The sequence below is a fragment of the Seriola aureovittata genome, chromosome 22 (genome assembly GCF_021018895.1).
Source record: "Seriola aureovittata isolate HTS-2021-v1 ecotype China chromosome 22, ASM2101889v1, whole genome shotgun sequence".
NCBI classification, from domain to species: domain Eukaryota; kingdom Metazoa; phylum Chordata; class Actinopteri; order Carangiformes; family Carangidae; genus Seriola; species Seriola aureovittata.
Genome location: NC_079385.1, coordinates 1,098,027 through 1,117,034, shown reverse-complemented (window position 1 = coordinate 1,117,034; position 19,008 = coordinate 1,098,027). Strand labels below are relative to the sequence as shown.

Genomic DNA, 19,008 nt, shown 5'->3' with positions numbered 1-19,008 from the left:
AGAGGAGTAGAGATGTTTCTCTGCTAAAGAAACCTCCCACTCAATGTGTTTACTAGGTTACAGGTGATAAAGTTACAGGCATAAAGTCCGATTCATTTTTCTGCAAAGTCAATATTAGGTGACTAAGTTTCAAGCACATCCAAAGGACATAAAATGTAGCAGTAAAGAGTCAGATATGACCTGAGGAGCACAGACACATGAATCATCATGTCCCTCTGTGTCTGCTGGACGTGTAAATACATAACTATTTACTAATACATTAGGCAAAATAACTGTATAAAAGGTGATAAAAATATATTTTTTAAATAGAACTTTGTGTGACTGGGTATGTATTACATTTCTAGCACAATTAAAGTGTTTAAACTTCTGTCTTGATTTATTATTATCATTATTATTATTATTTTAGATATTTTTTCGTATGTTTAAGGACTTTGTATGAGCCCTCTGGGCTTCCTTCCTCTCCCGCACAGTTTAAACTTCTGTGCAAATAAACTAAATTACACTAAACTAATGTAGTCTAGTGTTGTCAGCTTCTTCCACTTCATCCATGAAAAATCCATGAATACAGCTTTAAAGCTGTTTGTTGTGCCAGTTCACAGCCAAACATGTTGCAATGAATTAAAAATATCACACTTAATAGTAAAGCCTTTCCTCTTTCCTTGTTATTATGAGCAGTGTGTTATAAGCACAATGTGATTCACCCAATGTGTCTTACTCTGCAGGTGTGAATGCAGCCAGTGTCTCAGTATTAACTCCGGAGCAGCCGTCTCTTCTCATGTGTCTACGTCATGGATTCAGTTCATACACACTGTGCATGATCACAGGCTCTGGCCCTACTTCTTGGTGTTTGTGCTTCATCTAATGCTCTCATTATCCCTGCTTTTATCTGTAGTTGAGCAGCCTCACTAAAGCACTCTGTAACAATCCTGTTTGTTAAAAGCACTCTATAAATAAACTCCGCCAAACTCCACTTGGCTCCTGCAGCTCCTATGTCTCGCCGGCTTCTCCTCTCCACTCGTGTGGTCTGCCTCAGAATTAGAAGCATTAGAGGCACTAACTTCTCAGCTGCACAGATAATCATATGATTTAAATTCTGTTTAGTGGAGAGTAAACTGACCATTAGTTTCTATTAGGAGGCAAAGTGTTGCTGTGACGGGGCTCAGGAACAACAGAGTCACTGTCCTGAGAATGATACAGCCAGAAAACCTCACTGTGTTTCATACATTTAGCTCACAGGACTCAACCGTTCCTTTCACAGTGGAGAACATCTATGTCATACAATTAGACCTGACAGCGTTAGCTAGTGTGAGACGTTCTCCAGAGGAAACAGCTTTCAGTGTCACTGCATTGAGTAATAGGAGGTGGTGCGACACAGGTCTGGGTGTGACAGGAATCATGTGGAATGTGCGGTTGGAGGAAAACAGATGGTCTGTTCTGTGACTGGAGCAGAGCTGCTGCAGAGTGAGGCAGGAGCGACCTCTGCTGGCTGACTGTGTCAAGTGTAGCACTGCACAGCACCACAAACACCTGAGCTTACAACATTTCTAATTGAGAGACGATGAACCAAACTGAGGGGAAGCAGAGAGTGTTGATATTTTTCAAAGCAAAACTTTTTATTTTGGCTGGTAATTGAATTTTATTTATTCATATGTCTATTCATTTATACATTTTGGTATGTCCTTTTATTCTATGGTTATCATTTTCCGTTTAATACCCTACTTTTATTTCTGGTTATTTTATTTCTACTTTTTATCTCTGGTTTTATTCTCGTCCAAACATTTCTTCCCTTTTACCATTTTATTATCTTATCTTTATGACTCTCGTTATCTTTGCTCTCCTGTCTTCAGTGTTTCTGAACGCAAATTTATGAGATTTATGATAGCGTTTCCTCAGGTCCTGTTATTATAGTCTTATTTTTATTGTTTTTTATTCATCACTTGCATTCAAATGTGATGAACAAAGAAGTGAAATCATACCCATCAGTCATGTTGCACTCTAAAGCTGCTTTAACACTATTGCCTGTTCATGTTCACACAGACTCTACAAATAAACAAGAGCTGGAAGCACTAAGTTGTATGGACTGACAGATAGCTCATGATTGGACAATTGCCAAGTGAAACAAGTAATAAGACACAACAAACATCCTGTTACTTGCTGATCATGGACTGGTGGCTCAATATTGCAGTTTTTCTCATTGTGTTTGTACAAACTTCCACTGTATCCACACATAGTTCACTAATAAAGTTTTCTCATTGTGTTGATGCAATTCTCATCTGACTCATGAAAACAATTTATACCTTCATCAGATAGAATGGCAGACCTCTCACTCACTTTGATACTGTCCTGCAGCATCAGTGTTTTCAATCAAATCACTTTAAACTTTATTTAAATATGTATGAAAGAGCAAGGCCAGCCACACACACACACACACACGTTCAACTGCTTGTTAATGCAAATATCTAATAGGTCAATCACATGGCAGCAACTCAATGCACCTAGGCATGTAGACATGGTCATGACGGTCTGCTGAAGTTCAAACCGAGCATCGGAATGGGGAAGAAAGGTGATTTAAGTGACTTTGAATGTGGCATGGTTGATGGTGTCAAACAAGCTGGTCTGAGTATTTCAGAAACTGCTGATCTACTGGGATTTTCACGCACAACCATCTCTAGGGTTTTACAGAGAATGGTCCAAAAAAGAGAAAATATCCAGTGAGCAGCGGTTCTCTGGGCGAAAATGCCTTGTTGATGCCAGAGGTCAGAAGAGAATGGCCACACTGGTTGGGGCAGATAGAAAGGCAACAATAAATCAAATAACCACTTGTTACAACCAAGGTATGCAGAAGAACATCTCTGAACACAAAACATGTGGAACCTTAAAGCAGATGGGCTACAGCAGCAAAGACCACACTGGGTGCCACTCAAAATTGGACAATAGAAGGTCTATTTTGATATTCGGATGGCAAAATAGACCTTCGGATGGCAGGGTCAGAATTTGCCATAAACAACATGAAAGCATGGATCCATCCTGCCTTGTATCACTGTTCAGGCTGATGGTGGTGGTGTAATGCTGTGGGGGATATTTTCTTGGCACACTTTGGGCCCCTTAGTACCAATTGAGCATCGTTTAAACGCCATAGCCTGCCTGAGTATTGTTGCTGACTATGTCCTTCCCTTTATGACCACAGTGTACCCATCTTCTGATGGCTACTTCCAGCAGGATAACGTGCCATGTCACAAAGCTCAAATCATCTTAAACTGATTTCTAAAACATGACAATGAGTTCACTGTACTCAAATGGCCTCCACAGTCACCACATCTCAATCCAATAGAGCACCTTTGGGATGTGGTGGAACAGGACATTCGCATCATGGATGTGCAGTCGACAAATCTGCAGCAGCTGCGTCAGTAGGGACAGAAACCTCTGAGGAATATTTCCAGCACCTTGTTGAATCTATGCCACGAAGAATTAAGGAAGTTCTGAAGGTGAAAGGGGGTCCAACCCGGTACTCGCAAGGTGTACCTAATAAAATGGCCGGTGAGTGTATATATATAGTGTGTGTGGTGTGAATTTACTGTACTATATATATATATATATATAAGGTTGTTTTTGTCTTGTCTATTTTCTGATGCATAGTTGCATGTTTATCATTTTGCTTTCCTCAGTTACAGGAATTATATTGTATGAATTTACAGATACAGTTTTGTAAAACTGCTTTCACACATTTTCTAAACCAGGTCTCGTTATTTCAAAGCTCTACACACAAATCCAAAAAATGCTGAGAAAATGCAAAGTGCCACAAATCTGCTGAAAAATGAAATTGAAAATATCATACAGTAAAAACATCTCAAAATCAAATCAAAAACTTTTTTCATTATAGTAAATTTTTGGATAAACCAATTTCTAAATATGAAGATCTTCCATAGGCTTGTATATACTTTACTGTATTTCCATACAGTGTTGTAAAGTAATATTTCACTCTATATTTTTTGCAGTTCTCCTTTTCTAAAGTCAGTCAAGTTATTATCAAGAAATCAAAATATTTTGAGTCTAAATCTTGAAGCTCTATGAAAAGGTTTGACTGACCTTTCATGTTTCGACACATGTGAACAAGGTTTTGATTGTTTCAGAGGATTCTGTTTTATGAAATATGCATGACCTTTTCTGAGAACTGCATTAACAGTGATCAGAATGACGTTCCTGATGTGTAAACTGCATCAAAGCCATTGAGAAAAACCGTAAACTACATGAAACCACTAAAGTAACCAGTGGTATCATACTGTGTCAACCTCAATATCGACAAACTGTGATAAGCTGATTTCAAATAAAGACAAAATCTGTAAGTATATGATGACAAGTTGTAACTTTCATACAAAAAATACAACATTTCCTATGACGTCCTCTGCTTCTTGCTGTCATTCCGAGCCAGCCTGAGTTAAAATGATTCAACACTATACAAATTCAGAGAAAGAGTAGCGTCCTCGTCTCTGTTGTGCAATAAAGGGATCTCAGTTCTCATGATGAACAGAGTGTACAGTCCTGAACAGAGGTCAGTGGACGCTGTGAGTCCTCAGTAGCCTCAGCAGCTTCACAATTACCAGCTTTGTACCACATTCTTACTTAAAACCAATTCTAAGCAGGTTTTAGTGTGCACACAACAAAAGAGATACAGTTGTTCACATTCACAGCTGGAAAGCTAGAATCACCACCTCGCGGTTAGTTCTTCCACCAAATAGTCAAGTTGCAGAAATATGATCACAATCTTGAAAAATGGCCAGAAGCGTTTCTTCAGAATATTATGATGATAGCGTATGAATTTGTGAGTTATGGCCAAAAACGCACTTTGACCCCTTAACCACCAAATTCTAATCAGTTCATCTTTGAGTCCAAGTGAATGTTTGTGCTTAATCTGATGAAATTCCCTCTCAGCGGTCTTGAGATATCACATTGAAGGAGTCAAACACATGTTTTATGAGGTCTCACCGAGCTTGACCTTTGAAAACCTCTGCTGAGGTAAGGGGTTAAAACCTGTAAACTGTTGGCTCTCTGTGGGTCATGGTTGGCCCCTCCTGATCTGGTCATAGAGTCTGTGTGTGACTGTGGCAGTCTTTTAAAGGTAGGAGTTATTCACTTACCCAGGCACTTGTAGAGGCCCTGACTTATCCAGGCCAGGATCGCCAACGTTATGAGGTCACCAAAACTGGCGGCAATGGGTGTGGCTACGTTGTCTGGGTTGATGCCCGTCTTCTTGGAACCCACAATCACACCCACCATGATGATACCTGAACATTATATGAAGAGGGTGGAGCACTTTAGTAATGGTCATTAAATGACTGCTGACGTTCAGACATTTTTATACACAGAGTGTGTGTTTCAATGTTAGGTCAGTTACAGTGATTCAGCTCCTCCACAGTATCAGCAGTTGCTCTTTAACAGTGGGGCTGTCAGTGTGTGTGTATGTTTACCCTGCAGCAGGGAGGCTATGAAGGCCGTGGCCACACTGCTGGAGCACAGCAGCACAGCGTGGCTCATCTGGAACTTCCCCTCTGGGATCCAACCGAGAATCACGGCTGCTACGGCTGCCAGGAAACCCACCACAGTGGCCTGAACCTGCAGCAGAGAGGGAAGGGGGATTTAATGTCATGCCCCTTGTGATTAAAGAAAACAAGCATGACCATGTGTGTGAAAACAGGACAACAGCTTAAAGGATTAGCAATATCCCCATATATACACAGTTGAGAAAACGCTAATGTTATTGTAGAACATATCGAACACACTGCTCATCCAAACATGATGATGTTGACTGTGAGTAAGTGTGTTTATCGGTGTGTGGGTAGATGATTAGCAGAGCCTGTACTACAGCCTGTAGTCTTACTATACAGACAAAGATCAGTAGAACAGTCTGAGTGAACGCCCACCTGGGTTCAACCAATTACCACCATGTACTATCAGTCTAACTTAGCATGTAACACACAGCACACATCATAACCTCAACATCATCATGTTTGGATGAGCAGTGTGTTCGATATGTTCTACAATAACATTAGCGTTTTCTCAACTGTGTATATATGGCGATATTGCTAATCCTTTAAGCTGTTATCCTGTTTCCTGTAAATATGACAGAACACACAGGACATGAGATTTACTTATATTAAATATCTATGAATTGAACTGAATTGAGTTTCTTGCACAAATATGGAAAATAAATGAGTACATAAAAATACATTCAATCTGAAGGCATATTTGTGTGGGAGCTGAAAAAATATGGACAACTGGAGTCTGTTAAACTATCACTGCAGTGTTGATTTCTTTTTAATGAAAAGCCAGTATTGGCTCTACATATAGGCAGCAGCTGTGAGTGTGTGATTACCTGCTTCAGTGCCAGGTTGCCTATGATTAGATTCCACTTCTCTATTGGAGAATCCATCTTGCCCACATTCACCTGTGTCAGAGGTAAAGACAGAATAATCAAAAAGAGTATTCCATGACTGCTAAATAACTAGTTCCCTTCATGAACCTGAACATCTGTGGTCCTCATGACACATAGATCTGTAGTTTGTTGCAGGATAAATAAAAAATAAAAAAATCGACAGTGATTACAGTGAAAATACAGCTGTTTTCCATACATTGATGGGAATTTATCAACGCTGATTGATCACAAATGTACTAACAATGGACCTGTCTGTCATAGTTGGACTAGCCATCGGAGGCAGTGTTGTCCCCTAATGTGTTAAGTAGGAGTCCTTGGCACCCATAAATGAGTGGTGCCTGAGGGGTACTGGACGTGACTGCAGCAGTGGGGCCAGCCCTACAAGCAAATGTATATGACTGACTGAGTGACTGACTGGTCTTTATTTCTAATTCCCCTTATAAAAAAAAAGACACTTGAATTTCACATGTGCAAAATCACATGTGGGAACATGTGAGCATATGTACATGTGATTTTTGCACATGTGAAATTTAACATTTGAAAACATATTAAAATCACATTTGAAATGAGTGGAACACATGTGCTGGCACATGAGAAGCATGGTTTTGGAACATATCTGTGGTGTAATGTTAAGTCCATGTAAATTCCCACATGAAACCTGTGGGATTAAATGTGAGACCTATGTACAGTTTGTTGTTGTTTGCATGTTTGCCAGCACTCACATTACTGCACATGTTGAAAGTGTTATGGTGAACTGAAAATCTGCAGTATTTCTGATGTGCATGTGGTATCATGTGGGACCAAATGTAGGAAACACATGTGTCCACATGTCTCTGGATGGGTTTCATGCTTTTACAAAAGAAAATTGTATCATCATATGTAGTCCAAGCATTCAGTCTTGTCTCAGTTGTACAGCAGCCTGCTTATATCAATACATATAGCCATAAGTTTCAAATAACAGTCTATAAATTCTATATGCAAAGATAGTATCAACGTTTTAATGGTTCAGGAACTGTATAATAACTGTGACTGGCTGGAAAAGTTTCTTAATGCAGAACTGCATACACTGCTAAAACAATGTGGTCACATGTGGCCCATACAACCTCAGATGATTGACCACATTGGTCAATCAATCAAATCTCAATCCATCGTATCACCTGAGATACATGTTAATGGCAGGTTTGAACAGGTCTTCAGAGTTTGAGGCATGGATACAGTGAGCGGGTTCTACTGCCCGGGCTATAGGACACAGAGGAGTCTTGTCTTCCGTCCCTCGTCTCCAAGGCTGTTCAGCTCCTCAACTCCCAAACATCCCTGTAACCTCTGCTCACCCTGCTAGCCCTCCTCCGCCACACTCACACACTCAGACTTGGGTCATGCACAGATCACCTTGTGGACAGGATTCACACAGCTGTACAACACACTGCACATGTGTGCATTCATGGTTCTTTAAGAAGCAAAACTGTTCCCTCCTCACCACTCTGAGAAGCTGGTGGAGTGGTAAATGTTTGATCTGACTGTCTACCTCCCTCTGCAGGAAACCACCTCTCACTCTGCTATATCAGCACATTCCTCTGCTAATTCCTAATCCGCAAGGCTCTTACACCAAAACCCATTCAAGATGCTCCCACAAACTTTCCAAAGTAATTATAACTTCAACTAAGAAGGGGACAGTGACAGTGGAGACAGCTGCACTGGCAGACAAGGTCAGTCTCCAGTGGAGGCTGTAAATTTGTTCTGTTCACTTGACAGAGGAGACAGCTGTAACAGCTGTACAGTTTGTTACAGAGATGACCAATAACTATAAGCTATAAGAGGCTTAGCCTGTGGAGATGAGACACAACCACAAGTGCAGAGTGAGTGAACTGCTATTTTCCTGGTGTCCAGGTTATTTCCTCGACTCGTTGACTCACTGTGCACCTCGATGGGAGGAGAGGGTGTGGTGACGTAAATCCAGCGACACACCGCAACCACCTTTATTCATGTCTAACTCGTCTACGTTTATTTTCCATTTTTCAACCAGCTGACGGTGATCATGCAGACAAAAAAACTGTCAATAATGGCAGCAAGCCAGAATAAAGAATAATGAGTGATTCTTTCAACTCTATAATTCTCAACAGTAAACAAGTCGAGTGTCCTGAAGACACTCGCTGTACTGTGGTGAGTCTCTTTACAGCTGTCTGAAGGCAGCTACAATTACACACAACAGAACTTCTGCTAATATTTTGTGCAACAGCATCTCTGAATTACACAATAACCACAGAAACCTCAGATCTGATGTTAACAGGAGGTGAGTTGGAGACTGACACTCTGACAAAAGTTCACATGGTCTCATGAAAGACTGTAGATCTCTGCTGATGTAATGCACCAGATTGTCATCAATCATTTTCCATGTTAAACAGACAAATCTAGACTGAACTAAACATTAAAGATTATTTCAGAAATAAAGAAATAGACCCCACTCAATTCTACCGTCATGGTTCATTTGGCACTAACATGGTATTTAAAGGCTGATGTTTATGGGTCACTGTATGATAAATAAACTATTGCACATGTAAAATAGGGCTGCACAATATGCAAAAAAAATCATATTGAGCTTATTTTGGGAGAGTTTGCGATTTCAGTTGGAATTATAATTTTTTCATTTCATTTTCACTGAAAAAAAATGGAAAATGATGTGATTTTTGTTGGTTTTGTACCAAACAATCATGATCCTTTATGTCTGGAGAATATTATTTGTAGGCCAGGGCATCTCTGTAGAAACACAATGCTTATGGTGCTGAAAATGCGACACAACAATGTGGTGACACATTTCACCTTTTTAAAAAACAATTGCAGCTCCTGTTATGTATGGATGTTGCACTTGGCTACATTGCGATTTTGGTTATATTTCAATTCATTGTGCAGTTCTAACGGAAAACAAGATGACTAACTTATCCAAGACGTCCAGGTTGAATTCAACTCAAAAGATTCACTGTCTGCTCCTGGCTGTATATCCGAGCTCCTGTATTCATATTTTGACAATGTACCATCCCCAGCAGTTAAAATGAGTTGCTGTGAAACTGACTTAAAACTTTCCATTGTTCTTTTATTTTGTTGTAGGTCAGCAGCTCTGTGTTTACGAGGCTGGAGCGTAAAAAGCAAGCAAACAGCAGCTGAGTCAATGCAGCATGAAGATGGATTCCACCTCTCTAATTACAACAAGAACAAGTTGTGTCAGAAAATTAAACATATCATCTACAGAGAGAAAAATGAACTCATCAGGAACTGTCTGTGTAGCTTTTCAAATCCGCTGGAGCCAGCTAAAACTGCATTATGAGAATTTACAGGATGACAGCTTCTCAGTCATGAAGGCAACTGTTTGTTACCTCACAGCATGTTCATGAATTTATTTTCTGAAAGTTTTTAGTGACAGAAGCAAAACCCATCCTGACTGATCATAAAAAGTTGTGTTTGCTGGTTTCCTCATATTTCATCGTGCACAGTAAAATACTTCTGTTTGTGTGTGTGTGTGTGTGTGTGCGTGTGCGTGTGTGTGTGTCTCTCACCGCTGTGGACAGCCTGGATGCCAGAGTCATCTCCAGGTTTCCCTTGAGGCCGAGCAGAGCAGGAACCAGGATGAAGATCTCTGTGATGTACTGGAACGCCTCCCAGTGCTGTGGATGACACGATAACAATAACACAATAAAAAACAATTTTTAACTTGTCTGACCTTTTAATTGCTTTATTTTCAGTCAGACTTATTTGGTATTCAAATCCAAATACCAATACCAAAAGATATATATATATATATATAAATAATATAAGTATTACAGCAATAATATTGTATATCGCAATATTTCGTCTGGACTGCACTGAGATATTAAAATTGTGGATATCATCCAAACCGAGTACCCTGCAGAGTTTTTGACCAGCTGTAGCACCATGGAGCAATGTTTTAACTATTGGGTCCCTGTTTTGTGTGTGTTGAACACAAACACACATACTCTCCACCACTACTCCACTGACTGACAGTTCCTGGTTCTAACAAGCAAAGAAAAGTAACAACGTGTAATAAAAGAGTCATCAAAAGCAAACATGGATGTAAATAAATATAAAAATCAGCTTTGCTAAAGTTTTATGAGAAAAGAAAAGGGAACCTTTAATAATCTCAGTGTGGCAAACTGTACTCATTCCTCTCAGTAATAACACTGCAGGGGCATCCTCTGATCGTGTAGTCATCTCTGGTTTGAGCCTGTCTTTCTCAGTCCTCTTTTCCTATCATTTCTCTTCATTCTTCTTTCCAATAAAGACAAAAAATGCCCCAAAAAGACTCAAACAATTAAACAGTTTCTGACCTCTAGTAACGTTATGAAGCAAATATGTGGATCCCTGTTTTGTTTAAGTAGAAGAAGACTGCTAGCAACTGATCATGGGTGTAATGTAGGATTCAAACATTTAACAAAAATCAGCTCTTTAGTGCCTTTTAGTGAAACATGCTAAGTGTAAATGTAGAGCTTTTGTAGTTTTCTACACAGGGCATCTGAAATTGTCAAGATTGTGCCAAGAAATGCAACCTCATTAAAAAGAAGTCAAACGACAGCAGTCCAACAATCAGACAGGCTGTATTTACAGCCTCAGGTTAGGCAAACTTATCTAGAGCAGAAAATGAAGGCAAACTATTTTCCACTACATTTCACACACTGACTTCCTGCTACAACTTCAACCTATCCTTAGTAACATAGTTGTGCAAAAGAATTTTCCTGCTGCCCTGCCTGCAGTGGCGACTTCCATCAGCGCAGGGCAAAGGGCATCATCCAGGAATATTTCACAGCCCAGCCATGGACTGTTTACCCTTTGGGAGGCAACACACAAGCCTCTGCTCAAATGTAATTAACTCTAACAACTATGACCCACTGCGTCACTATGTGATATAAAGTGGCGTTACTTTATATCACATACTGCATCACTGCAAATGTGTCTAACTTTATAAGCTGCTCATAGTTTATTCATATCCTGTACGTAACGATAACAGCCATTTCTTATTGTGCAGTAAAACCTGTTCATAAAATGATATTCCATACATTAGCACTCACACTGTTTCTTCAATAACCTGTACGTATATATATATATATATATATTCATATTAGTACACTAACATTCACATAGTTTATATACACTTTATGTGTAATTGCAGTTCTTAATAATAATTCAGAATAAAACATTCAGAATAGAAAGGGTTGTTTAAAATACCTACATATTTATTTATAAATAAACATGATTATAGAATGCTTTATGGTCAAATGTTTTGGGTTAAAATGCAATCGAATATTGATACTGATATTGAGCTAAAAGCTGAGAGTAATGAAAAGCATTAGTTTATTTAAGTAATGTGAGGAAACAAATCATGAAATCATGTGAAGTACAGCACTAATGTTGTTTGTTGCTTATTTATTTAATATTAATATATGTTTTTCTCTTTTTCTCTAATCAAAGGTTTTTCACCTAATGACTAAAGATTTATGACAAGTGACTAACTGAATGGAACCATGTAATTTATCTGTCAATTCTAATGGCTGAATATTTCAAAATAAAAAGAGAGAGGAAAACTTTGTTGGGTGGATGGATCAGCTGCACACATTCTTAAAAGATAACTGGACAGATAAGATGTTTCATTGTTGAGTAATTGTACTTGTTCACTGACAATAAAGATGAATGTAATATAATATAATCTAATCTAATCTAATCTAATCCTTAGCCTTTAATGCCATCCTGGTTTGAGCCTCATGTATGATGGATTTTGTCTGAATAGTTGTATTGTGACTTGGCTTACCTGCACAATGTCCAGCACCATTCCAGCTGACACAGTTCCAAATCCAGCAAGAAGGAAAGGCACCAGAATCTGCAGTGCCATAGCCAAAGGTGACTCCTTGGGCATATTCTGCAAATCAGATCCCTGCCCTTCACCCTCATCCTCCTCCTCCTCCTCTTCATCTGCCTCCTCCCCAGAAAACCTCCTCTCAGCCAACATGGGCTCTGTTTCAGAGTAGCCTCCGTCTCCACAGTCAGAGACAGTCACAGAGGACCGAGAAGCCCGGTCCAGGTGCCGTCGACTTTCTGCGTAAGATGTCTCTTGTCTGTAGCCGTTCTGGAGGGGGCTGGCCTCAGGTTTAGCTCCGAGGTCCACCATGGCCAGCCGCTCCTCCTGCAGCTTGGTATAACCAGTGGGTACCATGGTCTGGAATAGAGAGGCGATCCGTCCAGAGGAAACAGGTTTCAGGGATAGAGCACTCCACCCACCACCTGCTCCGCTCATACGTACCGTCAGGCTAGAGCCCAGGGACTCCCCTAAAGCTCCTCCCAGACTCTGGATACTCATGATGTGGTCTAGGGCTGCAGTGTCTCATCTCCTGTCATCCAGTTGGAGGGCGATGTCAGGTAATACACAGTAAAGCTGGTTGACACTGTCTAAGGTGCATGGTCCATGTTTAAAACTGTCTTCAGGGACTCATCAGCCTGGAGAGAGTGGACAAGGAAAGACAACAGAGGAGAGAATAGAAGAACACAGTCTGACGCAAGATAATATCACACTCAGATGTAGCAGCTGAGTCACTTCTTATAAAGAGGAACAAAAACCCTCTTAACTGAGAACCAGAGAACTTAGACTAAATATAGAGCAGCTGTTTTCTAACGAATTACAGACCAACTTCTAAGAAATCCTACATCAACCTGACAGGAGTTTGAACCAGAAGTGTCCACATCACTACAGTAGATTTTAGTTGGTCTCCTGCCACATACCCTCTAAATCCTGCTCACAGTTCAGTGCTGGATTATTAGTTGGCACCCTCAGGCCATAAACTCACTACACAAGTGTCCTCATCTCACAGTGCTGTTAGCCACACATTCCTTTTGGGTGCTGTGAATGTGGAGACTCAGGCTCTGTTAATAACAAAATCTGAACATAGGAACATAGGTAACATTATTTATACTTTAGGTTGATGCAAACTGGGAAAGATAATGCTACATCATCAGCATCTGAACACATTAACACATCTACTTAACATATTAAAACATATAAGAGCTGCTGCTGTTCATTTTCAGTTTGTTTACAGCTGTGTTACTTGCCCTCTGTTGGTAAAGACGGTGTGGAGACCTCGGGCTACAGTTTGTACTCTGCACTACATCATCGTCCAGGCCTCCATAGTACCTTCTGTCTGTCTCTGACTTACTTTACACCACTTGTTTCATGGTAGTGACGTGGTTCAACGCCTTCCTACAGTACAAGCCAACAATTATCGTTACGTTTACTCAGCATGAATAAATAGGCTAGTCGTGTGGATATCTGTTTATGCTACTTAACACAGCTATGTTAGCTAGCTGTGTAGAAAACAAAACAACAGGAAGCTCAGCGGAGAGAATACAGAAGCCAAAGTTAGCTAGTATGTGGTTCTTCTAGTCGCCACTGGCTTTTCATTTGTTTTCCTGAAGTTACCTTACTGTTGCGGAGATATGTATTCCGGGAGAAGAGCTGCGAGTCTTCCCTGACAGACAGCCACGAAGCCGCGTCAGAGCAAAGAGCACCACCAAAGATCGTCTACGTGAGGTGAGATGAACCACTCAATTTGTAAATGGTGGCTGCAATCCACACACTTATAGTTGTACACATGTGGGTTGTATTAATTCATAACGAGGACCTGAATGATTTTGAGTGTTAGGTAGATAAAGGAAACAAAAATTACCTGTTTCTCCACAGGCCTCATCATTCAGTAAAACAGTAAAAAAAAATGGATTCAGTTTAATCATTATGCTGTAACTAAGTCAAATATGTTATTTGCTCTCAACATACACAGATAAATGAACGATGAAAAACAACTAATCGTGATTAACGGGTTTCGTGGTAAAAAACATAAAAAAAAATAAAAAAAAATAAAAAAAGCAATGCGAAGTGAGACCTCTCGCTCTGCCTCCAGGCTTGACTAAGAACAGAACAAAAAGTGCCACACTGGTGCCACAAAGATATTTTGATTGTAGTGCGCAGACGCAGAGTGCACCTAGCTGTCGCTTCATAAATCTCGTCGGTTCTGATCAAATCTGTCAGATGGGGAGTTTTAACGAGGCTCTGCTTGTGTTTTAGCCTTCATTTTTGATGTATGTGTGGTTTTCTTAGGTCATGAGTTGTTCTCAAAACAGTAGAGGGCGCTGTGTCTTTTCTCGTTAGTGTCTGTTCTCACCTTTCCACCCGGATGTTGCTCTGAGCAGTAACACGTGGATTAAAACAGAACCTCTTCGCAATGGACTTCACCACGGAGAAAACGAGCTCACAAGCTTTGCTGTCATGTGGCAACGGAGCAGGTCTGTTGGTTTTATGTATCTAGGAGAATGAGAGGACCAATGCTGAGAGTGTGAACGGGAAGTCTGTTAGGATAAGTTAACCTGTTTTAGCTAATGAAGGAGTGCCGGTACAACCCGCCAGATGTTGTTGTTCTCACAGGAACGACGTTTGTGCTTTAAATGTAACGCTGTGGAGGTCCTGTTAATGTATAGGAATTCCTTGTGATTTTTCAAACTTTAAACATCAATGTTAAAAAACAGTCGCTTTGTAACTTTGTGCTTCCTTTCTGAACTCTTAACTTAATTAACTCTGAACTCAATTTTCATACGTGATACGGTTTGGTGACCTAGTTTGTGTTGCCAGGTCTCAGCGAGACGCTCCTCCTAAAGCCGAGGGCTGGCAGACCCCCGCAGACAGAGAGAGTCCCAAGAAGCAATGGTGAGATTGAACATCACTTCCCTGTATGATGTGTTGTTATTAATTAGATGTTTTACATTATTAACTTCCAGGAAAACCTAGAACAAATTTTTTTTATATGGACATATGATGTGTATGTGTTTTTTGTTGTTGTTTGTCAGTGTTGGAGCGGCTGCAGACCTTCCTTCCTCAGATGGCTGAGGCCAACGAGAAGCTGAAGCAGCAAATGGAGGAGGCTCCTGCTGGACGCTTCGACATAGAGAACGTGGAGGAGACACAGAGGGTGATAGAGATGGTGAGAGTCAGTCTGCTGCTAAATCTGTGCTTTCCTGCCTCCACCTAGTCATCCAAATGACTGTCAGACATGTTTCATCTTCTCTAATTGATTATTTCATCCTTTGATTGATCTTTGATTATTTATTGTTAGGTTTTTATTTGTTCTTTATACATTGATTCTCATTGTGGTGAATTGTTTTTTCTGAATTTGTCTATTATATTATTTTTTATTTTATTTTTAATGTTATTTGTTGTATGATTTGACTGAGTTGTGATTTCTTCCTCTTGTTGTCAGGACGTTGCCTTGGTGGAGCTCAGCGGGTCAGACAGCGCCTCAGAACATGAAGAGGAGTCGTTGAGTTCTGAGGAGGACTCGGAATTTGATGATGAGCAAGAGATCACAGAGCAGAACCTTAAACTACCTGGAGACAAAGGCAAGAAGAGGAAGGCCAACATCCAGGTTCTGGACCAGCAGGGGGAGTAGATGTGTCACACAGCCGCACAGACTTACAGCTGCGTGTTGAGTTTCTTTTCCCTCTGAGGTGAAGTGGGTAAAACCTCTGCCTCAGGTGTCAAAGGATTTTAACCCGACTTCACAGACACAGAGGCCGTAAACAGAAATCTCCTGCATTGACCTAGACCTGAGTCATTGCCATGGAAACGACAGTAAATGTTATTTCGAATGGGTGGAGGTCATTTTTGTGAAAGTGCCTTTGGAGTCAGAACAAATGCTGTGATTACCTCATCCTGTATGGCCAACTGCTGATCATGTGACCTCTCATTGTACATGGAGTGTTCAGGTGTAACACGGTGGATCATCTTGTTTTTATGAGTGTGTTCTTACTGATGTAATGTTCAGGCTGTATTCTTAAACAAGTTAAACCGAACATGTTAGCCACTTAAATTAATCCTGTTAATTTGTAATTACATGACCATGTTCTCTGGTTAAATTGATCTGATCTTCAGCTTAGTGGCCACTTTATTAGATCCACCTTCCTAATACCAGTTATAGGAGCCTTCTTTGTCTCCCAGAGCAGTCTGGGTGTCATGGAGTCAATGAGGTGCTGGAAAGAGATTCTGTGTTTAGTGAAATGGAGCCTTATTCTGCTGGAAGTAGCCATTAGAAGATGGTGGACTGTGGCCAAAGAGGGATGAACATGGTCACCAACAGTACTCAGATACGCTACAGCATGTAAACCATGCTCAGCTGGTAGAAAAATATTCCCCACACCATTAAACCACCACCAACTCCAGCAGGGACTGGATCATGTGGCAGCAGAAATCCAGATTCATTAGACCAGGGTACATATTTGTTGTGCTGTGAGTCTGTTCACTGCAGCCTCAGGTTTCTGTTCTTAGCTGACGAGAGAGGAGCACAGTGAGGTTCCTCTCCTCTGCTGCTGTAGTCTGTCCACTTCACAGTTCAATATGTTGTGCCTTCTGAAATGCTTTACTTGATTTATCTTGTGCTTTTCTTTGTGTCACGGGCTGATTTTATTTTTCAACTCCTTGAATTGCTTTATCTGAGCACCCAGTTCAGTTAGAAACCATCGTAATGAGGACGGTGACAGTGACGGTTATTTGTGATCATCTAGTGGTTGAAATAGCTGTAGACCAGCTGACTTTCACCTTTTGAAATTCAGAAAGGACTCTGACTCTTATTCTACCTCTGATATTAAACAATGACAGAAGAGCACAACTATGAATTAGTTTTAATAATCAGCGCTTATGTGTAGAGTTCCCAGTTGAGCGGTGTGTCTCTGGACTCCCGGTGGGAGGAAACCTGGAGTGTGAGTTTAAGACATATCAGCCTGTGCTCTATCAAACTCCAGGTTTCCACATCCTGTTTAAGAGTGTACATTCATATTGAAAAAAGACCCATCTCATTGTTGAGGTCAAATCAGTGATTGTTTTCCAAACATTCATGACGGAGGATTTATTGCAGGATCAGGCTGACTTCACTTTAGCTAGATGTATCCAATAAACTGCCAACTGAGTGTAGTTTATTATTCCTTTCCTCTCCCTTGTTCCCCATTGAGAACCAGCAGGAGCCTTTGTTACACTTGTACATCATTCATACAGTGTCACAAAATGACACTGTAAGCCGCAGGATGTATTATAAGTTTTCCTGAGAGGTCTCTGTGTGTACTTCTGTCAACTAAGACCAAATGACTAACCTTTTTTTTGTTTTCCTGTAGAACAGTCATTGTCTTAAAGAAGAAGAAAAGAGAGTTCAGAAGTGTGTGTGTGTGTGTGTGTGTTTTCAAAGGGGCCCACAGTCAACAGCTGACAGCAGGCTTTAATGTATGTTGTATTCAAGTCTCAAGGCAACTTGTAACTTACATACAGCAAGGTTATTTTTTCTCTTTGCGCATGTGACTGTCTATGAGCTCACACACATTAACAGTGAGCACGTATCATTTAGTCTCCTGCTGCAGACATTTTGTTTTTATTTCTTTGTATTTGTAAAATTCAAACATGCACATGGAGACTGCAGCTTATTCCAGTGTATAAGACATCCATCGTGTAACTGTGGTTCAGTCTCGGCTCTGTGTGTTCGTCATTATCTCCTCTTTTATTGACACCAGCTTTACTTTCTCAGACTCCATGTTGTAAAGCAAGAAATAAACAGTTGTATTACTTTAAATAAATTGCAGTGCTACATCCCTCTGAGTGACTGAGTGATGAAGTTTCACCATTGGTCGACCGAGTGATAGACTTTTCCCATTTCCCAAAATGATTTGGCGCAAACATTTTCTGTTTCATCAGGGTACTTTTACAGTGGACCACAACAGTTTTACTTTTCAGACCCTTTAGTGACTAGAATCCCCCTCCTCGTGGTTTTCTGCCTCCTCCACTCAGATTAGTTTCAGGTTACATCCCTGTTTATCCAGAGTCACATACAATATGAACCATTTGTGTGAAAATTCATCATAATTGCTGTGTGAAGTCTTGAGTAATGGCTAAAAAGTGTTTTGTGAGGTCACACTGACCTTGACCTTTGACCACCAACATCTAATCTGTTCAACCTTAAGGCCAAGTGAATGTTTGTCCCAAACTTGATTAAATTCAGTCAAGGTGTTACTGAGATATTGTTTCAACGAGGATGAGACGGACAGACATCGGAGGCATAAAAAAAAAAAATAAAAATCTAGAATCTAGACTGTGTGGGCAAAACTTTCTACAGAAGAGAGTCTCCAGTGCTTCTCTCTCTCTGTGTCAACTCTATCTCTGTAATAACAAGCAATTGCTAAAATGATAAATAAATACAAAAAATAATAATACTGAACATATTTTTCTTAAATTTGCTGGTCAGTCACAAATGTTTGTATTTTATAATTTTCTTACCAGATGACCATAGTGGAAAATATCAACAAATCATCAACAAATATAGTTAGCCTACAGAATTAGCAGTCTGATGGTTTTCACAAGGTCTCGGATGGAGTCAAACTCCAGGCCTCAGACCGCCCCTGTAGCTCTGCAGAACGTAACACTGATTGAGTAGCTTTGCAGGAGCGTGGGTCAGACAGGTGACAGGTGTGAGCTCTAATAACATCACTGACTTCATTCAGCT

At 40.3% G+C, this 19,008-nt stretch overlaps 2 protein-coding genes across 3 annotated transcripts in view; one reads left to right on the top strand and one right to left on the bottom strand.

Annotated features, from left to right (window-relative positions):
* Positions 1 to 14,006, bottom strand: part of slc41a2b (solute carrier family 41 member 2b) — a 43,087-nt gene extending 29,081 nt beyond the window's left edge. Inside the window, exons 1-6 of one of the 2 annotated variants that reach the window (XM_056368233.1) lie at positions 13,902 to 14,006; positions 12,243 to 12,925; positions 9,979 to 10,086; positions 6,371 to 6,442; positions 5,466 to 5,610; positions 5,136 to 5,282 (exon numbers count right to left, since the gene is read on the bottom strand). In XM_056368233.1, the coding sequence (XP_056224208.1) occupies positions 5,136 to 5,282; positions 5,466 to 5,610; positions 6,371 to 6,442; positions 9,979 to 10,086; positions 12,243 to 12,788 (1,018 nt within the window). In that variant the 5' untranslated portion in view covers positions 12,789 to 12,925; positions 13,902 to 14,006. The remainder of the gene's footprint in view (positions 1 to 5,135; positions 5,283 to 5,465; positions 5,611 to 6,370; positions 6,443 to 9,978; positions 10,087 to 12,242; positions 12,926 to 13,901) is intronic. The other variant, XM_056368234.1, reaches the window with a different exon arrangement.
* Positions 14,007 to 14,469: 463 nt separating this feature from the next.
* nopchap1 (NOP protein chaperone 1) lies at positions 14,470 to 18,718 on the top strand. Its single transcript, XM_056368235.1, has 4 exons — positions 14,470 to 14,761; positions 15,105 to 15,179; positions 15,320 to 15,453; positions 15,730 to 18,718. Exons 1-4 carry the CDS (start codon positions 14,701 to 14,703, stop codon positions 15,916 to 15,918), a joined length of 459 nt encoding a protein of 152 aa, XP_056224210.1. The 5' UTR covers positions 14,470 to 14,700; the 3' UTR covers positions 15,919 to 18,718.
* The last annotated feature ends 290 nt before the right edge of the window (positions 18,719 to 19,008 follow it).

What these genes read in the sequence shown, in the direction of transcription:
- nopchap1 (XM_056368235.1), top strand. Translation starts at nt 14,701, where the DNA reads ATGGACTTCACCACGGAGAAAACGAGCTCACAAGCTTTGCTGTCATGT. An exon ending in GAGAGTCCCAAGAAGCAATG is followed by an intron (nt 15,180 to 15,319) that starts GTGAGATTGAAC and finishes GTTGTTTGTCAG; the next exon opens with TGTTGGAGCGGCTGCAGACC. An exon ending in CACAGAGGGTGATAGAGATG is followed by an intron (nt 15,454 to 15,729) that starts GTGAGAGTCAGT and finishes TCTTGTTGTCAG; the next exon opens with GACGTTGCCTTGGTGGAGCT.